General features: G+C 37.8%; 1 protein-coding gene across 3 annotated transcripts in view; it reads left to right on the plus strand.

Moving 5' to 3' along the window:
- The window catches only part of FAM227B (family with sequence similarity 227 member B), a 208,748-nt gene that overhangs the window by 167,979 nt on the left and 16,072 nt on the right, over positions 1 to 24,697 (plus strand). For 2 of the 3 annotated variants that reach the window (XM_054716251.1, XM_054716252.1), the window contains exons 12-13: positions 8,278 to 8,375; positions 12,458 to 12,512. In XM_054716251.1, coding sequence (XP_054572226.1) covers positions 8,278 to 8,375; positions 12,458 to 12,512 — 153 coding nt within the window. Of the gene's footprint in view, positions 1 to 8,277; positions 8,376 to 12,457; positions 12,621 to 24,697 lie in introns of all 3 variants that reach the window. The other variant, XM_054716253.1, reaches the window with a different exon arrangement.

The raw sequence follows: 24,697 nt of genomic DNA on the forward strand, positions 1-24,697 counted from the left end.
CTACTTTTTTCCCCCATTGACCTTCCCCTGGCCTCCCCTACCACCCCTCCTGCCCGGCACATGCCCTCACCTCACCCCCACCCCCAGTGTCTTGCGTACATTGGTTATGCTTATATGCATGCAAACAAGTCCTTCGGTTGATTTCTTACCTCCCCCACAACCCTCCCCAGCCTTCCTGCTATAATTTGACAGTCTGTTTGATGCTTCCCTGCCTCTGTATCTATCTTTTTGTTCATCAGGTTATAATGTTCTTTATTATTCATAAATGAGTGAGTTCATGTGGTATTTTTCTTTCACTGCCTGGCTTATTTCACTTAGCATAATGCTCTCCAGTTCCATCCATACTGCTGCAAATGATAAGAATTCCTTCTTTTTTATAGCAGTGTAGCATTCCATTGTGTAGATGTTCCATAGTTTTCTAATCCACTCATCTGCTGATGGGCATTTAAGCTGTTTCCAAATCTTAGCTATTGTAAATTGTGTTGCTATGAACATAGGGGTGCATATATCCTTTTTGATTGGTGTTTCTGTTTTCTTAGGATATATTCCTAGAAGTGGTATTACTGGATCAAATGGCAGTTCCATTTTTAAATTTTTGAGGAAACACCATACTGTTTTCCACAATAGCTGCACTAATCTGCATTCCCACCAGCAATGAAGGAGGGTTCCTTTTTCTCCGCATCCTCGTCAGCACTTGTCATTTGTTGATTTGTTGATGATAGCCATTCTGACAGGTGTTAGGTGGTATATCATTGTTGTTTTGATATGCATCTCTTGGATGATTAGTGACTTTGAGCATGTTTTCATGTGTCTCTTGGCTTTCTGAATGTCCACTTTTGAAAAGTGTCTATTTAGGTCCCTTGCCCATTTTTGATTGGATTGTTTATCTTCCTTTTGTTAAGTTATATGAGTTCTCTGTAAATGTTGAATATTAAACCTTTATCAGAGATAACATTGGCAAATATGTTCTCCCATGCAGTGGGCTTTCTTGTTGTTTTGTTGATGGTTTCTTTTGCTGTGCAGAAACTTTTTATTTTGATGTAGTCCCATTTCTTTATTTTCTCCTTAGTCTCTCTTGTCCTAGGATCTGTATCTGTAAAGATATTGCTATGACATATGTCTGCAATTTTGCTGCCTATGGAGTCTGTAGGATTTTTATGGTTTCCCATCTTACATTCAAGTCCATTAGCCATTTTGAGTTTGTTTTGTATATGGTGTAAGGTGGTGATCTAGTTTCATTTTTTTGCATGTATCTGACCAAATTTCCCAACCCATTTATTAAAGAGACTATTTTGACTCCATTGTATGCTCCTGCCTCCTTTATCAAATATTAATTGAGTATAATGGCTTGGGTCAATTTCTGGGTTCTCTATTCTGTTCCACTGGTCTATATGTCTGTTCTTGTGGCAGTACCAGGCAGTTTTGAGAACCATGGCTTGGTAATATAGCTTAATGTCTGGTATTGTGATCCCTCCAACTTTGTTCTTCTTTCTCAGGATACCTGTGGCTATTCAGGGTCTTTTTTTATTCCAGATGAATTTTTGGAGAGTTTGTTCTAGATCTTTGAAATATGCCATTGGTATTTTAATAGGTATTGCATTGAATCTATAGATTGCTTTAGGTAGTATGGACATCTTAATGATGTTGATTCTACTAATTCATGAACATGGTATGTTCTTCCATTTGTTTATGTCTTCCTCTATCTCTTTTTTCAATGTCCTGTAGTTTTCCAAGTACAGGTCCTTTACGTCCTTAGTTAAGTTTATCCCTAGATATCTTAATGTTTTTGGTGCAATGGTAAATGGGATAGTTTTTTCATTTATTTTTCTGTGAGTTCATTATTGGTGTATAAAAAGGCCATAGATTTCTGGGTGTTCATTTTGTACCCTGCTATGTTGCCAAATTCATTTATTAAGTCTAGTAGTTTTTTGATGAAGTCTTTGGGGTTTTCTATGTATAGTATCATGTCATCTGTGCATAAGGACAGTGTTAGTTCTTCTTTTCCAATTTGGTTGCCTTTTATTTCTTCTTCTTGTCTGATCGCTATGGATAGTACTTCTAGTACTGTGTTGAACAGGTGTGGTGAAAGTGGGTATCCTTGTCTTATTCCTGTTCTAAGGGGAAATGGGTTTAGTTTTTGCCCATTGAGTATGATGTTGGCTGTAGGTTTGTCATATAGGGCTTTTATTATGTTGAGGTATGATCCCTCTATTCCCACTTTGCTGAGAGTTTTTATCAAGAAAGGGTGTTGGATTTTGTCAAATGCTTTTTCTGCATCAATTGATATGATTATATGATTTTTGTCCCTCAGTTTGTTTATGTGATGTATCACATTTATTGATTTGTGAATATTGTACCATCTTTGCATCTCCAGAATAAATCCCACTTGGTCATGATGTATGATCTTTCTAATGTATTGCTGAATCCGATTTGCTAGAATTTTGTTGAGGATTTTAGCATCTATGTTCATCAAGGATATTGGCCTGTAGTTCTCTTTTTTTGTGGTGTCTTTATCTGGTTTTGGGATTAGGGTAATGCTGGCTTCATAGAAAGATCTTGGAAGTGTGCCTTCCTCTTGAATTTTTTAGAATAGTCTACTTTGACTGATTGGTAGAACTCCCCTGTAAAGCCATCTGGACCAGGGCTTTTGTTTGCTGGACGGTTTTTTATCGCTGTTTCAATTTCTTCGGTAGTTATTGGCCTATTCAGGTTTTTTTATTCTTCTTGGTTGAGTTTTGGGAACTTCTATATTTCTACGAATATGTCCATTTCATCTAGATTGTCCATTTTGTTGGAATAGAGTTGTTCATAGTATTTTTTCATAATCATTTGTATATCTGTGGGATCAGTTGTTACTTCACCTCTTTCATTTCTGATTTTGTTTATTTGGGTCCTCTCTCTTTGCTTCTTGGTGAGCCTGGCTAGAGGTTCATCAATCTTGTTTATCCTTTCAAAGAACCAGCTCTTGGTTTTGTTAATCTTTTGTATTTTTTTTTTTTTTTTTGGTCTTTATGTCATTTATCTCCTCTCTGATCTATATTATTTCCTTCCTTCTGCTTACCCTGGACTTTTCTTGTTGCTCTCTTTCTAACTCTTTGAGTTGTAGAGTTAGATAATTTATTACTATTGTTTCTTGTTTTTTGAGGTAGGCCTGAAGAGCTATGAACTTCCCTCTCAAGACTGCTTTCACTGTGTCCCATAGATTTTGGATTGTTGTGTTTTCATTGTTGTTTGTGGCCATGATGTTTTTTATTTCTTCTTTGATCTTCTCTCTGGTAACCCAGTCATTGTTTAATAGCATGCTATTTAGCCTCCAGGTGTTTGATTTTTTTATTGTTTTTATTATAGTTGATTTCTAGTTTTATACCATTGTGATCTGAGAAGATGCTTGATATGATTTCTATCTTCTTGAATTTGAAGAGACTTTGCCTGTGTCCCATCATATGGTCTATCTTTGAAAATACCCATGTGCACTTGAGAAGAATGTATATTCTGTTGCTTTGGGGTGAAATGTTCTGAAGATGTCAATTAATTCTATCTGGTCTAGTTAGTCATTTAGGATTGATATTTCTCTGCTGATTTTTTGTTTAGAGGATTTGTCCAGTGATGTTAGTGGGGTATTAAAGCCCCTTGCTATGACTGTATTGCTGTCAATCTCTCCCTTGATATCCTCCAGAAGTTTTTTTATGTATTTGGGTGCTCCTGTATTGGGTGCATATATGTTTACCAGAGTTTTATCTTCTTGTTGGATTGCTCCCTTTAGTATTATGAAGTGGCCTTATCTCTTATTATGTCCTTCATTTGAGATCTAATTTGTCATATATAAGTATTGCTACCCTAGCTTTTTTTTTCATTTCTGTTCTCCTGAAAACCTTTTTCCATCCCTTCACCATGAGTCTGTGTGAGTCCTTTTTTCTGAGGTGGGTTTTCTGTAGACAGCAGATATATGGGTCATGTTTTCTTGTCCACTCAGCTACCCTATGTCTTTTGATTGGGGCATTTAATCCATTTACATTTAAAGTTATTATTGATAGGTACTTGTTTGTCACCATTTTTATTTTTTATGCCTGTGTTCCTTCTTCGCTTCCTATTTCTTCTTTTTACAGCAGACTCTTTAGCATTTCTTGCATTGCTGGTTTGGTGGTGATAAACTCCCTTAGTACTTTTTTGTCTGTGAAGCTCCTGATTTTACCCTCAATTTTGATTGATAGCCTTGCTGGGTACAGTATTCTTGGATTCAGACCCTTCCTTTGCATGACTTTGTATATTTCATTCCATTCCCTTCTTGCCTGATGTGTTTCTGTTGAGAAATCAGTCGCTAGTCTGATGGGGGATCCTTTGTAGGTAACTTTCTGTCTCTCTCTGGCTGCTTTTAAGATTCTTACTTTGTCGTTGGTGTTTGCCAATTTAATTATAATGTGCCTTGGCTTCGGTCTTTTGGGGTTCATTTTGTTTGAGACTCTGAGATTCTTGGACTTGTGTAAGTTTTTTCATCCCTATATCAGGGAAGTTTTCTGTCATTATTTCTTCAAAAAGGTTTTCTATTCCCTGCTCAGTTTCCTCTCCTTCTGCCACCCCTATTACGAGGATGCTGTTTTGTTTCATGTTGTCCCAAAGTTCCCTTAGGATCTCCTCTTGTTTTTTAAGCTTTTTTTCTAGATGCTGCTCTGCTTGGGTATTTTTTCCCATCTAGTCTTCTAGCTCACTGATGCAGTCCTCTGCTTCTTCTAGTCTACTGTTGATGGTTTCTATTGAGTTCTTTATTGCAGTGATTTCATTTTTCATTTCTTCTTGGTTCTTCTTCATTTCTTCTTGGTTCTTACACATATTGTTGAATTTTTCTTCCTACTTTTTCAGTGACCTAATGACCATTTATCTGAATTCTTTCTCTGACATATTGCTTGCCTCCATTTCGTTTAAGTCCTTTTCATTCGTATGTGGGTTCTTTCTTTGTCTCCCCATGATCTCTCCTCTCCAGGTGTCTGGTTATGTAGCTCTCTCTCTCCTGCATTGACTTTCTCTGGGAGAAATCTGACCTTTCCATGAGAAGGTGCAGAGCTCATCCAAGTCTGCGTATTTGCGCTGCTTAAGTCCTGGGGTTTGTAGGTTCACAGCTGGTCCATGGGTGTTGTGGTTGTAGGGTTCTGGAAAGTATCTGATTCTTCCCGATTGAAGGTAAGCTAGGCTTCTGATCTCAGCCACACTCCCCTTCAAGATGGTGTGGTCTCTGCAGCAGAGCCGATTGCTCCGGGAGAGATTTTGGCAGCAGTGGAGGCTGCCCGGTGAGGGGAGCCTGGTCTGGCAGTCCCCAACAGTCCCTTGGAATATAGCTGTCCTTCACTCATAAATAGACACTCCCCATAAGTCCACACACTCTCCTTTCATTCTCTCACTCACATATTATCTTGCAGCCTGCCTTCCTGTTGGCAGCCATCTTTAATTTCTGGTGCCCTTATTTTTAAATGGCCAGTGTGCGTCATGGCAGCTCCTGCGTTGAGCGTCTGCCCCCTGGTGGTCAGTGCGCATCATAACTACTGATTGGATGGACAGATGCTTAGCCTTTTATATATATATAGATACTAAGACTAGATAGTATTTTTCCTGTGAATCCTTATATCAATCAGGATATGCTGTATTATGCTGTAGTAAGAACCTCAGCAAAATCTTAGTGGCTTATGCTGATAAAGGTTTATTTTTTACTCACACTATATACATTGCATACAGACTGGAGTCTCTATTAGTATAGAAACTCAGACATCCATACCAAAGAAGATTCCATCTCATTCACAATAATCACTGCCTCAGGCAGAGAGAATTCAATGAACTGAGTATTGGCTTTTAAATCTTCATCTCAAAAAAAAAAAAAACCACATTATTTCAATTTAAATTTTATTATTTTACTAGAGGCCCAATACACAAAGATTCGTGCAAGAATGGGCCTTCCTTCCCCTGGCTGCCGGCACCGCCTTCGCTCCAGACCAGAGCTGCCTTTCTGCCTTTGCTCCACCCTGGAGCCACCTTTCAGCCTTCCCACGCGGCCCAGAGGCCTGGAGCAGCTGGGGCGGTGCGGAACACCCCTGGCCGCTTGGCACCTGTGTATGCAAATTAACCTGCCATATTTGTTGGGTTAATTTGCAAATGCACTCCTGATTGGCTGGTGGGTGTCGTGAATGTAAGTCAATTTGCATATTTCTCTTTTATTAGTGTAGATTGCACAGTGCAAACCACATGGCCATACTTATCTCAAAGCCATTAGTGGTTTTCAGTCCTATCATGTGCCTTGGAAGGATGAATAGGTGAATATTTCTGGACAGCCTAATTGATTACTACACTCTCCTTAGGAAAACTCTGTATAATGTAATGACTATGTTGACATAGTAAATGCAGATAGGGTTGAGTTTATAACATTGTACTATATTGACCAAGGGCATAAAGATAAAGCACAATATGGTAAAAATGGTTCTAAATGTGGCCAGGAAAATTTAGTGCTAATATATAGCTCTTTGCTGGTCTACCTTAACTAAAAAAATATGTCTCAGATTTCTTTAAAGGAATAGATAAAACTTAATCAGTCCTCAATATTTTCAATATTTTTTCTCAACAAAGCTTTTATAAGTATGAAGTAATAGAGAGTTTGAATTTATACTCCTTAAGAAATAATATTTTTAAAAAGAAAAAATATTAATAACAATATTAACTAACATGTAACCTTTACAATGTTCCAGGCACTATGGTTTGCACATATGCTCTTATTTTTATGCAGTATTAACAAGTATATAAGGTTTGTCATCTTCAAATTTTATTTGAAGAAACTGAATCTTAAAGAAATTCATTTGCCCAAGGTCATGACGTCTACAAATGGCAGAGCTGGCGTTTAAATCAGTGTCCATCTGACTCCAAAGCCTACGTGCTTAACTCGTACACAACTCTGCTTCACGGTGCAGATTGCGTTCACATGTGTGTGCTTTACACTGTTATCTTTCCAGTATTTCTTTATACAAATGAAAGCAAATATAATAGATATGCTTATTTCCTCTCTTTACTAGTATACTAACCTTAGCATACTGTATAAGTGAATTAAATAATATACTCTATACAATGTTCTGCACCTTGCTTCCTTTAATGATATGACTTGCGGGTCTCTTTACATCAGTATGGGTATTTCCTCATTGCTTTTTACAACTGCATAGTATTCCTTCAAATGGGGGTGCCTTAGTTTATTCAACCACAACTTTATTGCTAAATACATGGGTTATCATCTCTAAATTTTTAAGTTATGCCACAAATCAATAAACTTGTACCTATGATCTTTCCGACTTAAGTAACAGGTTGTGTAGTATATAGTCTCAGGAGAGAAGTCACTGGATCAAAGGGAAAATACATATTTTTGGTAGATATTGCCAGATTCCTCTTCATACATTATATGCTTTTGAGCAGGTTTTAAAGAAAAGAAATTATGTGGTTTATTACTTTTCTTGCCAATTCTAACTCCAATTCAATCTAACATTGATTCCACTCAAATTTTAAAGGGCAGATTCCTTGCTAACCAATCATTTAGACTCTGCCAGAGATAAATCCCCACTTGCCTCTAGTATTTCAGGCTAATATTTAAAATATTTTCATGTATAATGTTAAAAATCAATCCAAGTGACTTTCCTCAAAACCTCAGAGGTTTCCCATCAACATCTCAGCCTCTAGATCTAATTGGTCTTCCTGGTAACTGATAATAACCAGTGCCAGAATGTAGCATAAACCGCTTAGATCACCTGTTTTCTCTGCTCTGTGTTAAGATATCTTAATAACCAGCTTTTCGGCTGACTGACATAGCTGATTAAATTGTACAGTTCTGTCCTTTAAGACATGGAAAGATTCCCTCATGTGCATTCATGCTGGTTGCAATGAAAAAGTGCCAGATAAGGGTGTGTATAGTCAGTATGAGGAAAAGGTGGACTCTAACATGTGGAGGATCAAGCCTCCTATTGCATTTAACTAGAGGGTCATGAAAAGAGCTCTGGACTCATAAGCAAAAGACCTAGGCCTGTGTCCTCTCCATGTATTCTTAATAAATGGTAGCTTAGAGCAAGTCATGAGAAAATAAAATGCAATATTCATTTCCTCTGACTAGGGCAAGCTATAACAATATCCTAAACTTCTCCCATCCATCTTTGCCTCTGTCCATGTTTAGAGTGAATCGCTAGGAGAAAGAAGGGCATCATGTCTTTTTGTCGAGGAAAAAAAACAACAGAATTTTAAAAAATATTTTATTTTCTGTTTTAGCTATAGACTTCAATATGACGAAAATTTTTAAGATCCCATCAGCATATACAATATCCACATCCAGGGAAGGATCAAGAATATCAAAACCAACAACAAAGGTTTGGAATAGAGTGATTTTTTTTAAGTTCTTACTTCTTTAATTAGCTATATAATTAGTTGAACAGCTTCACATAGACATGTTGGATATTTCATTCTTGATATATATCTTAGGAAAAAATTAATGATCAAAGTGATTTATTGGAAAGTTAATCTTATATAAAAACTCTTGTTTTGTTTTTGTTTTTTCTTTAAAAATCCTCCTTGATAATGAGAAAAGACGTGGTATTTACTTTTTCTCACATTTCTGGCACTACTTGTCTCTGGATTAACATATAAACGTGGCTGGGATCTCAATAAGTATCAGTCAAAGTTGCAGGGAAAATATCAAAGGAGTTTTCAGTAATGGTTGGCCTGTCCCCACCTCTTAAGCCAGGGTCTTGGAATAACTGAGTACATACATGTAGATACTGTTACTCTTAAGTCTAAAATGCTCTGTTTCTCCACTTTCCTGAAGGTGCCTCCAAAATAGAGATCCTATGGACTTGCTACCTTGTGTTGCTTTAGCAAGATTTGATTGAGGTTATTGGCTTAAAATTCAGAATCTGATCTCTTAACTTGTTCGACAGATTTTAAATTTATTGAAGTCTTTATTGCTAAAATTTATCTGAATTATCTAGTCAAGTCTGGCCATTATTTTAAATTTTAAATTATGCCTGTATAAAAGCCATTTTCTGAAAGTCCTTATTTACATATTTCCTGGTCTCTAATAATCCAGGTATATAGAATCTCTTCCAACCTTCACAGTGCTACCAAGTGTGGTTTGTAAGTACTTAGCATAGAAACTGGTGATCTCTAGGAGTCAATTTGAGATCCAAGACAATATCACACCTTTTTTGGTGGCAGGAGGAGAATGCTAGATTTAGAAATCAGGGAAATGTAATAGAAATTGTATATCTGATCTTCAGCAAGCACTAAAAATTGTCTTTTACACCTTACTTACAAGTTGAAGAAATCTGGACAAATGAATGTGTGACTATACAACCTTTTAAAGATAATACTATTAAAAGCTAGAAAGCAAATTGTAGGTACATCTTATTTCATAATTGGTCCTGTCCCATGCAGACTACTTTATCAACAACTTGTATAAAAATATGGTTGCCATTTTATGAGATATGTAGAAGTCATAAACTTAGAAGAATTATGAATACATTGGATGACAGGCTAAAGTAAAAGTCCTGATCTTAGAAAATAAACTTTTAATGTGGAAAAATAGAGGTCCAAAATTACAACTGCAGAGGTATAGTATAATAAAGCCTTGGCTTAGGGGCATCTAAAAAGGCTTGGGAATTATTTTTAACAGTAAGATCTGTGTGTGTCAATAGTAGAATGTTGTCAACTCCCAAATCTCCTGTATTCTTGGCTATTTAAATAGATACGTGGGTTTTACTTTATGCTGATTTGACAATAATTGTATATTATACTCACTTTGGAGAGCTTCATTATAAGAGTGTAGACCAAGCATGTCAAACTCAAGGGCTAACACGGGCCAGCAGCCCATATAAACAAGGTTTAAGTTTATATGGGCTGCAAAAAAAACAAAAGCTTCAATTTTCATAGAAACGTAGGTTTATTTTGATAGAGACATGCTGAATATAAATGAGTAATCATTAACATAAAATAATAGAACATTTTAATAAAAATTAATATTTTTCTTGAACATTAATTTACCAGACACTGAATAGCTGCACAAATTAATAAGCATAACACAAGTAAACCTATTTTTCTTGTTCTCCGAAAGCGAAATATTTCCTATTGCGCACACCAAACAAGTCAGAACAAGACTAATGACGTGGCAATCGGCTGCTAAAATATTCGCTGCTAGGATTAGTGGAGAGAAATGGTGCGCCTGCGCGTAAGGCATATAAGGGAAATGAATGCAACATGATTATAGTAATCAGTCATTAGCGAACACTGTAGTTCGTTATTAATAATTATGTATAATAGGATATTATAAAAATTAAGTTACAAAATTTCTATTAAAACTTTTCTTACATACCATCATATTGGCTGGGCCACAAAAATTTTTGTTGTGGGCCTCATGCAACCCATGGGCCGCGAGTTTGACATGCCTGGTATGAAGCATTCTGAACATAATATAACCAGAATAATGAAGGACTCTAAAACCATATTATTTGAGGAATGGTCAAAATATTTAAAGACATTTCTATTAGAAAAGAAAAACCCTTGAAAGCCTTATTAACTATTTTCAAATATGTAGAGAGCTATTGTAGGAAAGCAGGATTAGACTTTTTCTGTGTGGCTCAAAAAATATATTTTTGCCAATACAAACCAAAACATTTTTTACTTTTACCAATAAGTGAAAGCTATAGGAAGAGAGATTTCAACATAAAGAAGAGGTTGTGTGTTTTGTTTAAGCACCGGGGTGTCCAAATGATGAATGAGTGCCTGTAGGTTTCAAATTCTCATTGGCAGGACACATATTAAAACAACAAAAATCAAAGTTTAGTTTTATAATCATTATCAGCAATTATCCTGTAATAAATTAACAGAAAACTTCAGCACCAAAACCATTTCTTAGACTTTCTGATTCACCCCTGGTGATCCTCCCAAAGTTTATAGGATTGCTTACTTCTTCAAAATTAGTACCAAATTATTCTTTGACGATGAAAGCCCTGTTTATGGAATCAAAGTTCTCTGACAATTTTCTGTTAGATCTTTTGTGGGGTCAATAAAAGCAGTGGGACTTCTGTTAATTGTCTTGGCCATTTTGAATATGTCTAACAAGAGTTCTTTGGGCAACATGGGACCTTCTGCTCTAAAGTATCTAAGAAAATGGCTAAGGCTCAACAAAACACTGATTTTGCATTTAATACCTAGTTCTGCTCTTGCCTGGTTCAACTATCCTTAAAAAATCAGGGATCCTCACAGCCGAAGAAGGAGCTGTAAAGTGTAGTTTTTCTAAGTTGAAAACTGGTAGCTGCAGGAAAAAATAACAAAAATGTCTATTTGTAGTATTTCAGTAAGATAGAGTTTTTATCTTACATTACACAAGACAGAAGCCTGGAAAGGGGTCATAAATGATCTTTTGATACAGGCAAGTTTTCTTTTTAATCTAAATAAAGCTTGGCTTGGTTTTGCATGTAATTTAAAAATCAGGCTAGATATAACCTATTGTAAATTGTCATGAATTAAGGTGAAGGAAATGATTTACATCATAGAAAATACATCTGATATTGACATTCAATTTTCACCATCGAAGAATTGCTTTTGATTCTCATAGTTCCACTTTTAAAAATAATTCTGGAGCAACTAGGAATAAATATAATTTTAAAATAACCATAAGCAAAAGAAATACAGAAGAATTTTATATATCATTAAAAGCAAATGAGAATAAAATCTATTTCCCCACAGGAAATGGAATAAATAATATATCTCTCTTCTGGGCCTTATAAATATTGAGAAAAGACAACATATGAATAGTTGCTATACTGACCTTGTTTCCCACAAGAAGTCAATCTTGAAGCAATTATATTTATGATTGTTGTTTCCCTGACATAGAATTCGTGGTCAACATTTTTTTCCACCAACACTTTGATTGTTATCCAACTGCCTCTGATGTCCTTTGTTCTAATGAGAAGTCAGCTGTTAATCTTATTAAGGATCCCATATATGCTGTTTTTCTCTTGATGTTTTTTTGACATTTTTCTTTTTTGTCTTTGTCTTTCAACACTTTGACTGTGATACGTCTAGGTGTGAATTTATCCTACTTGAAGTTAAGCTCCTTGGAAAGTTTCAGTCATTATTTCTTTATCCATTTTCCCCCTTTTTCTAGGCCTCTGTTCATTTTCTTCATTCTTTTTATTTCTATTCTTCAGAAAAAATAATCTCTATTGATCTATCTTCAAGCTTGCAAAAGGCTAAGCGAGCTTTACTGCACATACTCATAGATTCATACTAAATTTCTTTAATTAAGAAGATGCTTTGAAGTATTTACTTTTATTTATTCTAATATAGTAAATGGTAGTTTTATTCATAGTTATAATGCAGTTATAATTTATTTATAAATCTTTAAGAACACACCAAATTAATAATTGACTTTATTTTTTTCTTCCCCTCACAGTCCTATTATAGTAGCACTGGTCCAGAGTTTAGCCGTGTGCTCTTCAATATTGGAGGTCAGAGTCCACTGATTTTATATTATCTTAAGATGCATGAACTAACTGGTATTTCCAACGCCCTTAAACGACCCAAGGTTACAATCACTGAAATATCACAAGAACCATATCCTTTTTTAAGCTTTTTAAAAATACTATCTATTTCTAAAATATTCAAAATGTTTTACTAAAGGTCTCAATTAAGAAAAAATAATGCATTTTTAACCAATGCTTTTATTTAGCATTTAATTATGTTCAAAACTTTTGTAGCATGTTTGGTTAAAGTATTTTCTCTTTTAGATCTGAGGCTATGAATTTTCATGCAAGAAAAATAAGTCAAACACAAAACCTAGGAACTTTAGAAACTGATATATTTAGCTATTTAGTAACAGACTATCTTTGCAACTTACTTTTCAGTGTTCAGTTTCAAACATTTGTCAGAACCATGAGAAATGGGCTTCTAGACGTCTCCAGAAGAGTTTCAAACATGTTTTAGCTGTGGCATCCTTTGTTCCGTAGAAAATGTATCAAAAAGCTTAATGTGTAAAATATAAAATAAATGAAATTGGAGCTCTTTGCTTACAGCAGGGGTGAGGGGCCAGAGTTCTATTTACACTCCTGTGTGCCCTCTGCATAACCCATCCTGGCCCAGGCCTGTCTGTGGCCACGCAGATGAACCCCAGGGGATCTAATAGCGTGCTCTCCAAACTGGAACGTACACAGCTCTCACTGGAAAAAAAAAAAAAGATATCAAGACTCTTGTTTACATGTACTTCTATCTTGAAAAACAAAAAAAGAACTTGCATTTAACTAGTATTTAGAAAACAGGTACCCTCACTCAGCTGATATTTCAGTCTGCAGTCTACCATGCTGATGGATAATGATGGCATCTTTTTTTTTAGTGTTTATTTTTTTTAATTCTTTATTGATTAAGGTATTACATATGTGTCCTTATCCCCCCAATACACCCTAACCCCCCACTCATGCCCTCACCCCCATTTTGTCTGTGACCATTCGTTAGGCTTATATGTATGCATACAAGTCCTATGGTTGATCTCTCCCCCTTATCCCCACCCTCCCCTACCTCTCATCTGAGGTTTGATGGTCTGATTGAGACTGGTACAACCACTGTGGAGAACCCTATGTAGTTTCCTCAAAAAACTAAAAATGGAACTCCCATTTGACCCAGTGATCCCACTTCTAGGAATATACCCAAGAAACTAGAAACACCAATCAGAAAGGATATATGCACTCCTATGTTCATAGCGGCACAATTCACCATAGCTAAGATTTGGAAACAGCCTAATGTACATTTATAAGGAAAATAATAAGCTTCTGTACTAATTAGTGTACATTGAATCATTATAGTTGAAAATTTGAGTATTTTTGTGAATAATTTTTTAACTTGATCATTTAGTATTAGAGTTATGATTAAAACGATGGGAAAAACTTTGATTTCTAGGACTAAGAGAAGAATGTGTAATGTGTCTTTACTAGGACTAAGAGAAGAATGTGTAATGTGTCTTTAAACCATGCAGAATCTTGTACAAAATGCATTTGTAGCTCCTAATTTTCCCTTCTCACATTGTCTGTACTATATTTTTGTCAACTATCTCAAGTCCTTTATGTGTTGAGAGAATAACACATACTCAGAATTCTAGTAACTTTCTTACATGTAAAACGTAATTATTTTTAAAGAAAGAAAACTCAGGAACAAATTGTTGGTGTCGTTTATGTGGGTCCTGTTAAAAATAAGAGTCTGTAGGCAAAATATGTTTTTCTAACTTGAGTTTAGAATGTTCACATTCGGTTGCAGTTTAGAAAGAAATCCAAACTCAATGCAGTGTCATAATGAGTGAATTGTATTGCTCTAAACATATGCTTCCACCATCATACACACATACACAGACTCTTTAACATGTAAAAACTTTTTGGGGTGGATTATTAAACTCTACAATTGAAAATAATGTGGGATATATCAAAGTTGATCCCAGAAAAAAAAGAAAAGCTACACAAAGAAGTCATCTGTTGTGAATTATCTGTGATGTGGAGGAAGCGAATAGTCAACAGTGAAAAAAAAGGAAGCAACCCTGAGACTCAGAAAGGTCACGAGCTCTGTGCAGCACTCGTCCTCACACAGCCATAGTCCAGCGGGAAGCTCTTCAGAGCCATGTGCAACTTCTTTTCACGTCTATGTACAGAGCGATTTCTAAAGTCTTAGTCACATGTGCACTCAGACTTTTTCTCACTAATATGTGAATAATAGCTTGTGAACTGTTACTAAAGTTACTATCAATTGTACTTCAAATCAGTAACATTTCAAGTTAATTAATATTTACTAAGGATCTGGTAATACTATTTTTTAAATAAGTTAGCTAAAAAACAAATGTCTAAAACTTCTAATCCAGAACCCTTCTGTCTAGTTATTTACCTAGTAAAGATAATATATAATACTTTTTCTCTCAATCTTTCTAAAATTCTCAGGGTAAAGAGAATAAGAAAGCCTATACTGCTAGAAAGTTTGTTCCATTATTTATGAGGTTGTACCCCAAAAATATAACCCTCACTTTCCTTCAGCTTCAAAAATAGGCATGTGAACATCACAATATTATCTGTTAATGAGACCTTTTAGATAATAGAAACCAGATGTTAGTTTCCTGGAATGGGATGTCTTTTAAAAATAATTTCTGTTGAAAACACCCAATCCTCAAAACCCTGTGGATTTTTAGGGCACTGACTCCCTTCACCGAAACATGATGGAGGGCTGATATTTCCTCCAGTTGTCTACAAAGAGGAAAAACAGGGATATAGTAGACTAAGGCTGTGAAAGGGATGAAAATGAAGAGGGAGTTGAAGAAGTAGAGAGGAAACCTAAAACCCTTGGTTGCACTGAAGGGGCCTCTTCAACAGTATGCTGAGGGGGCGGGGCGAAGTTACTCTAATTTGAGCCTGTTCCCCATTTATAGCAATCAATCAAGCAGATGAATTGGACTAGATAAATTTCAAGTCCCTTTGAATCCGAAGATTTATTATTCTGTTGGAGGAATTTGAATAGTTGTCATCAATGGATAAATTGGTAAATAGCTCGATTTTTCCCTGAAATGACAACATTCCCATTTTGTCAACTCTTCTGAGTTCTTCTGAGGCTACACTAAGAAAAAGAATGTATAGACACTATTTTCCCCATTTTTAGCTGTCAGCAATTCTAAAACACCACCAGAAAAACCTGTTGATCAAAAAAAGCTAAGTTTTGTTTAGTTCTAAAGAGAGAATAACAATTAAACAGTTTAATAGGGTCTCAAAATGGGTAAATTGAGTGATGATATTTATAGTTTTAGGGCCTGAATTAGAGGATTTTGAGGCAGGCCACATAGGCAGAGAACTGGTGGGATTGGGCAAAGTTTATTGATATCATTTTGAATTAGTAGACCCAGTGAATCAAGGGTCTTGAAGTAAGCTTTGATGAGCAAGTTATTTTAGTTTGTTCAAGCAAGTATCTTAAGTTATTATTGCTCATTCTCAACATTGTTACATATAGGAACAAAAAGAGTATGCATGGCCCTCAAAGTTTTTAATACAGGAACAACAATGACATCAGCATCATAGCTGAATAAGATATCCCTTGTTCATGTCCCCCTCTCAACAGCAACAATGTGGCATCCATCCATGGACAAAAGAACAGCAACCAATCCCAAATACATAAAGATCTCAATTTATCTGATAAAGAATTCAAAATAACTGTTTTAAGGAAACTCAATGGGCTACAGGAAAACAATATTTGAACAAAATAAGTTTAACAAAAGAAATTTAAAAAAACAAACCAAGAGGAATACTGGAACTGAAGAATATAATGAATTTAATAAGAAATGTAATAGTATTAATATCAGAATGGATCAAACAAAGAAAGAATCTCTGAGTTAAAAGGCAGAAATTTTATAATTATTCAGTCAGGGGAGAACACAAAAAGAATGAAAAAGTGAATAAAGCTCACTTGATGTATTGGATACCATCAAAAGAAATAATCTAAAAATTATTGGAGTTCCAGAAGAAAAGAGGGAAAATGGAGCTTAATTAAAGAAATAAATGCTAAGAACTTCCCAAATCTGGAGATAGATTTGGATATCCAAATTCATGAAGCTCATGGGTCACCAAACAAACTCAACTTAAAGAGATCTTCTTCAAGACACATTATAATAAAACTGTCAAAAATCAAAAACAAATCTTAAAAGGAGCGAGAAAAAGAAATATGTAACTTACAAGGGAATTTCCATAAGGCAATCAGTGGATTTCTTAGCAGAAGCTGTACTGATCTGGAGACAGTGGGATGATATATTCAAAGTGCTGAAAAATATAAAATACCAACCAAGAACATTCTATCCAGCAAAATTATTCTTCAGAAATGGAATGATAAGGACTTTCTCAACAAACAAAAGCTGGGGTAATTCATCATCACTAGTCCTGCCTTAAAATAAATGCTAAAATGACTTCAAACTGAAATTAAAGAATACTAATTACTAATATGAAAATACTGCTTGTATATTGTATACTGTATTTTACTGGCATAAAAATGTTTCATAGACCAATGGAAAAGAACTGAGAACCCAGTAATAAACCCTCATATATATAGTTAGCTAATATTTGACAAGAGAGCCAGAAATACTCAGTGGGGAAAGAATAGTCTCTAGTAAATGGTGTTGGAAAAAGTGGATAATCACATGCAGAAGAATGAAATTGAACTTCTATCTTATGCCACTCATAAAAATGAACTCAAAATGGATAAAAGACTTAAAACTTGAAACTTCAAACTCCTAGAAGAAAACATGGTGAAAAGCTCCTTGATGTTGGTCTTGATGACAGTTTTTTGGATATGACACCAAAAGCACAAGTAACAAAAGCAAAAATTAGTAAGAACTCATCAAACGAAAAAGCTTCTGCACAAAAAAGGAAACTATCAACAAAATGAAAAGGCAATCTATGGAATGAAAGAAAATATTTGCAAATCATATATCTGATAAGGGGTTATAGCAAAAACATAAAATGAACTCCTACAAATTAATAGCAAAGAAAAAGCTCTTCCTCAATCAATCTAATTAAAAAATGGGTAGAAGACCTGGATAGACATTTCTCCAAAGAGAAATACAAATGGCCAAGAGACATAAAAAAATCATCAGAGGCACTAATCATCAGAGAAATTAAAACCACAATGAGATATCACCTCACACCTGTCAGAATGGCTATCATAAAAAATCAACAAACAACAAGTGCTGGAGAGGATGTGGAGAAAAGGGAACAATAGTTCACTGTTGGTTGGAATGCAGACTGGTGCAGCCACTATGGAAAACTGTATGGAGTTTCCTCAAGAAATTAAAAATGGAATTTCCATTTGACCCATCAATCTCACTTCTGAAAATATATCCTAAAAACCTAAAAACACAAATTAGAAAGAATATATGCACCCCTATGTTCATAGAAGTGTTATTTATAATAGCTAAGATCTGGAAACAGCCCAAGTGCCCATCAGTAGATGAGTGGATAAAAAGGCTGTGGGACATTTACACAATAGAATACTAGGCAGCTGTAAAAAGGAGTGATCTCTTACCCTTTAAAACAGCCTGGTTGGACCTGGAGACTATTGTGCTAAGTGAAATAAGCCAATCTGAGAAAGATAAATATCACATGATCTCACTTATTTGTGAAATCTAATGAACAAAATTAATTGACCAACAAAATAAGATCAGAAACAGGGAGGCATGGAACAGACTGACATACCTTAATGTGGGGATGGGGGGACAAGAAGAGTTAAACCAAAGAACTTATATGCATTGCCCATGAATGCAGGCAATAGTGTAGTGAAGACCTGAGTGTGGGGTTGAGGGCTAGAAGGAGGATGGAAAGGGGGAGGAATTGGAGATATCTATATTACTATCAGTAATCCTATCTGATAAAGAGGGAATATGCAAATTGACTGTCATGCCATCACAAAGATGGCAGTGCCCATAGCCACAAGATGGTGGCACCCAGTCCCCTCAGCCCCGCTGGAGTCCCCCAGTCCCCTCAGCCACACTAGGGGGGCAGCAGGCATGCAGTGTGGCCGGACCTGCCCTCAGCCCCCCAGCTGCCCAGGGCCGGCCCGAGGTGCAGGCAAGCCTTGGATGGCAGCTGCCCAGCCACCCAGGGCCACCTGAGGCTCAGGTAACCAGGGCCAACCAAGGCTTGCAATGCTGGCAGTGGCAGCAGCAGCAGATGTGTGATGGGGGCGTCACCTTCCCCTGATCAACAGGTCGCCTCCCGCCCCTGAGGGCTCCCGGAGAGGGGGCAGGCTGGGCTGAGGGACCCGCCCCCCCCACCCCCCCACCCCCGCTCCAGTGCATGAATTTTCATGCACCGGACCTCTAGTAATATATATTTTTAAATAAAAATAGAACTACCATATGACCCAGCAACCTCACACATGGGTATATATCCAAAAGAAATGAGAACAGAATCTTGAAGAAATATCTGCACTCCTGTGTTTTTTGAAGCCTTATTCACAACTAGTGGCCTGGTGCACAAAATTTGTGCAGGCGGGGTGTTCCTCAGCCCGGCCTGCACCCTCTCTAATCTGGTACCCCTCGAAGGATGTCCTACTGCTGGTTTACAGGGAACAGGCCTAAACCGGCAGTCAGACATCCATCTCGCAATCCAGGACTGCTGGCTCCTAACTGCTCACCTGCCTGCCTGCCTGATTGCCCCTAACCACTCTGACTGCTGGCCTGCTCGCCCCCAACTGCCCGCCCCCCCGCCAGCCTGATCACCCCCAACTGCCCCCCGTGCCAGTGTGCTCGCCTCCAACTGCCCCCCCTGCTGGCCTACTCACCCCCAACTGCCCCCTCTGCTGGCCTGCTCGCCCCCACCTTCCTTCCCCACCAGCCTGCTCACCCCCAACTGTCCCCCTGCTGGCCTGCTCACTCCAAACTGCCCCCCCCCACTGTCCTGATCACCCCCAACTGATCCTCACTGACGGCCTGTTCGCCCCCCCACTGGCCCCTGTGCTGGTCTGCTCACCTCCAACTGCCCCCCCCCAGCCTGATCACCCCCAATGCCCCCCCCACACTGTCCTGATCACCCACAACTGCCGTCCCATCCTGGCCTGATCAACCACAACTGCCCTCCCCTCTTGGCCTCTAACCATCTCTACCTCGGCCCCACCACCATGGCTTTGTCTAGAAGAATGTCCGGAAGGTCTCCTGGAAGGTCTCCCAGTCTAATTAGCATATTACCCTTTTATTAGTATAGATAGAGGCCTGGTGCATGGGTGGGGGCCAGCTGGTTTGTCCTGAAGGGTGTCCTGGATCAGGGTGGGGGTTCCCTTGGGGCATGGGGCAGCCTGGGCGAGGGGCCTGTGGTGGTTTGCAGGCCAGCCATGGGGTGAGGGTCCCTGCTGGGGGGGGCATGGCCAGCCTGGGTGAGGGGCTGAGGGCTGTTTTCAAGCTGGCCACACCCCCTTCAGGGTTGGAGTCCCCACTGGGGTGCCTGACCAGCCTGGGTGAGGGGCTGATGGCTGTTTGCAGGCTGGCCAAGCCCTCCAGCAGGGACTCTTACTCTGTGGGGGCGTGGCCAGCCTAGGTGATGGGCTGAGGGCCATTTTCAGGCTGGCATGCCCCCTGGCGACCCAGGCTCCCAGCCCCTCCTTTTTTTTTTTTTTTTTTTTCTCCAGCCACTCCTTGAGCAGAGGCCAGGGCGGGCGGGAAGCTTGGCTTCCTCCATCACCAGGGGGCAACCCAAGCCTCCTGCTCTCTCCAGCTCCGTGGCCACCACCATCTTTGTTGGGTTAATTTGCATACTCGCTCCTGATTGGCTGGTGGGCATAGCAGAGGGACGGTCAATTTGCATGTTTCTCTTTTATTAGTGTAGATAGCCAAGAGAGGGAAACAGCCTAATTATTCTCAATTGATGAACAGATAAAGAAGATGGGTTTATATAGACAGTAGAATATTATTTAGCTTCAAGAAAGAAGGAAGTTTTATCACTTGTGACAACATGGATGGAACTTGAGGGCATTAAACTAAGTGAAATAAGAGAAAGACAAATCACTTATATGTGGAATCTAAAAAAGCTGAACTCGTAGAAACAGAGAGTAGAATGGTGGCTGCCAGGGACCATGCATAGGCGAAATGGTGAGAAGTGGTGAAAGGGAACAAACTCCCAGTTATAAGATGAATATTTGGGAGGATCTAATGTACAGCATGGTGATTATGGTTAGCAAACTGTATCATATACTTGGAAGTTGCTAAGAGAGAAAATCTTAAATGTTCTCACCACAAAAAAAGAAATGGTAATTATGTGAGGTGATAGAGGCATTACTATGGTAATCATTTTACAATACATCAGTATGTCAAATCAACACAGTTGTACACTTAAAGTTACACATTATATGTCAATTATATTTCAGTAAAGCTGGAAAGGAAAAGAACCAAAATGGACAGGAAAACATATTTAGTGTATGCTTTGAATGCCTAGGTTCGCTTCCAAAATAAAGGACTCATTTCTCAGCTACTGGGGCAATAATGCTGACAGCTCTCAGTTGCTAACGCCTCAGAAGGATTGCCTCAGGTGGTGATAGTGGCCTCATTCGAGGTCACACTATATGGCAGATTATATTTTTCAAAAATGGCCACAGCAATGTTATTCTTCTGGCAAGCTCTTGCTACAACGTGACTTCGCCACATCTCCCATTATTTGGAAGAAAAAACTTTAACATGATCTAGAAACAGGAGTGGTTAATTACGGAATTAGACTAACAATGATATCCAGTAGCCAATTTTGTGTTTAGAAGACATTTAAAACACAAAATCTTGCACAATGAGTGGTTCTAAACAAATACACTGTGCCTATGTAATTCTTATTTCTCCACCCCATGACTTCAAATAAATACAAAGAAGTCTAACAACAACAGAAAAGATCTACGCAATGGATAGTTTCTAAGTAAGAGGCGGAAGAGCCTGAAAACAATGCATTGACCATACAGAAACGCCCACAGCATATGGTTGGCGGGTTTTGCATTGCCTAATGTTGTCTTTATGAGAATTGTGCAGCATATAAATGCTTACTGGGGCGTGATGGCCTTGAAAACATGCTTTTAAGGGGGAAAGTGATGCATGTGGGGAAACCTTTTTCATGCAGTAGATTTGGCTTGTCTATCAGCAATCTCTCCTTCGCACCTGTGCACTCCCATATAACTCTACCATTGGCCCTTGTCTGAGATTTTCACTCCTGCTCCAGTTCTCATTCTGGATTCTAAATGTGTTACCTGCTTTAATTATTATTGTCCAGATACATCAAATATTGCTAAATGTCTGATTCTGACCCATTACCTAAATATGCCTCCATTGCCTGGTCCCAGACTCCAGACTGTGTCTCATTTAACAAACATTTACAAAAACAAAACAACAACAACAACAAAAATACAATATGCTAGGTAATATGATATGTGCTAAGGATATGACTGTAATCCCCACCTTCATGTAACTTTTTGTGTATTGGACAGCCTTGTCAACTCTACTTAAGATATAGCCTCTCTCTAACTTTCCTCCCAACCTTCCTGTTCTTTCCCTCTCCTCAGTATCTAAAAGCTGCTCAATAGCCTCTAAGAGAGATGACAACTGTAAAGGGCTGGGGAAACACACTTACTGTGCCTGGAAATGGATGAAATCTAGTGAGAAATGGATATAATTTTTTGCTTACTTTGGAAGCAATCAGAGCAACAGTGAAACACAAATGAAATACTTGCGTTACTGTGCAAGGCTGTCCTGAGCAGAGGCTTAGTCTGGGAGAAAAAGCAAAGGGGGTTACAGGATACTTTTCTCCATGGAGAAAGGAATTTTTTTAATATATTTTTATTGATTTCAGAGGAGAAGAGGGAGGGAGAGATAGAAACATCAATGATGAGAGAGAATCATTGATCGGCTGCCTCCTGCACGGCCCCACCCTGGGCATTGAGCCCCCAACTTGGGCATGACCTCCTGGTTCATAGGTTGACCTCCTGGTTCATAGGTTGACCTCCTGGTTCATAGGTTGACCTCCTGGTTCATAGGTTGATGCTCAACCACTGAGCCATGCCAGTTGGGCGAGAAAAAAGATCCTTTGCTACCATTGCATGTCATTACATTTGTCTACATAATTTGGTATCAAGACTTGGGGAAATCTGACCAGAAGGGTGAGACAGAGAGAGGAGGGAATAGAATTGGGGAAACTAGAGTCAAACAAACAAGCAGAAGCACAGACCTGCACTGAAGTAAAAGGGGTGCCTGGTAATGTTAATCTTGAGACCTATCAAGGGTTATAAGGAGGGTCAGCTCACTGTGTCTTTGGCTCTCGTGGACCAGGGAGTGCTGTAGGAAAGGAAAAGACATAGCTGCTCTGAGGTAATCCACTCTGAAGAAATTAAGAGAAAAGTTGCCAAGGTTTTAGGAATTATAGAAGGCAAAGGTGCAAAAAGACCCCCTCGTGGTCAAAAGATGGACTATGAAGAAGGCAAGTCACAATGTCTGACCAGGATTCTGAGCACAACTTATTGTAAGGGATGGATCATTGGTTCTTACTGTGTAGTCTGTTTGGGGGAACTAGCCCATAAAAGGCAGTTTCCTTTTTCTCATTTTTCTTCTACTCTGATAGCTTCTGACTAGATAATTTAGAAAACCAAGATTTTGATCCATTTGATCAAATATTACATGTTGTTCAAAATGGCAATATACACTATTTAGAGCAAATTTTAAAGAAATATAAATATGTACATATAGTTAGGTATTTACTAACTATATTTTTTATCATTCAAAGCTACACCATCCAATATGGTAGCCACTAACCATGGGTGCCTACTTAAACTTATATTTAAATTAATAAAATTAAGTAGAAGGAAAAATTCATTTCATGAGTTATACTAGTGATATTTCAAGTACTCACAAGCCATAATAACCTAATAACTCTCTTGCTGGGCTCTCAAAGATTCCTTAAAGGACCATATTTTAAATTATTAAAAATATATTAGACTTATTTAATAGAGTACGTTATAAGCATAGAAACATCGTGGACACATAATAGGATAAAGAGTACATGAAGTATTTAAATTTTGCTCTTAGAAGAGAAAGTGAGGTTTTGTTTTTATTTTTAGATCACTTTTAATTGAAGCTATTCTAAACTCTGTTGAGTAAGTTGCTAAGTTTCTTCCTTTCACACACTCTGCCAGTTAAGAGTAGGGGCCAAGTTTAAAAAAAAAAAAAAGTGGTGTGGGGAGTGGGAGAATGAACATTTGTTTAAGAACTCGAGGAAAAGGGGCTTGTTTTACATGAATAACTATGTACATGTGGATCATAAGCATTTTGCAGCCACCTTGAGCCAGAGACAATTGCAAAATTGCTTGTAAGATCCGGCCCTTTATTTCCTTACTGAGTCGGTTTAAATTCTAGTTAGGGTTTTTCTTTTCTTTTCTTCCTTTTCTCTTCTTTTCTTTTTTTGTAATACACAAGACACAAACCACAATTCAGTAAACTTGTTATTAAACTAACTAATGAAATAAATAGAAGACTTTAGTTGCCTTGAGTAATCAGCTTCCAGGGAGTGGGTTGTATCAATCCTTAAGCCACAATTTGGACTTTGATTATAAACATGTCTCAATGGAAAAATAAGAGAGGAAGCAGGAAGGGTTTTCATCCTGGAGAGTTAGTAATAGTTTAGGGTTATTTTTTAAATTTGGTATAAATGTGGTAAAGCCCAATTTGTATCAAATAAGAGAGGAAATTTTCATTTTCAAGATCTTCAAATGTTGAAAAAAAATGGGAATTCTTGCTATACCCATTATTGGTCGATTAAAAAAAATCAGTTGGAAAAGCCAGTGCTTTTGAAAGCTTAGCATTTAGGCCTAAAAAGAAATACCTTTTAAAAATATAAAAAGTGATTATAATTATAATTATTTTCACCCAACCAGCACTGTTACTCTGCACTCACCCCATAAAAATATCTGCCGGCTCCTGACTCCGCGAGATTCTGTGAGGTGCTCCAGGATATCAGAGTGGAAATCCTATCCCAGCTTAGAGCCTAAATCCTGCGTATTTAAGGAAAAGCCAAATCGGCTCTTTTGGGTGGTTGCCTTACTTGTATTCTCGGTTTTGTTACTAATAATCCAATGGGGGGGGGCGAGGGTGTCAAGAATTTCTGTCTGTAGAGGAGGG

The sequence above is a fragment of the Eptesicus fuscus genome, chromosome 5 (genome assembly GCF_027574615.1).
Source record: "Eptesicus fuscus isolate TK198812 chromosome 5, DD_ASM_mEF_20220401, whole genome shotgun sequence".
NCBI lineage: Eukaryota > Metazoa > Chordata > Mammalia > Chiroptera > Vespertilionidae > Eptesicus > Eptesicus fuscus.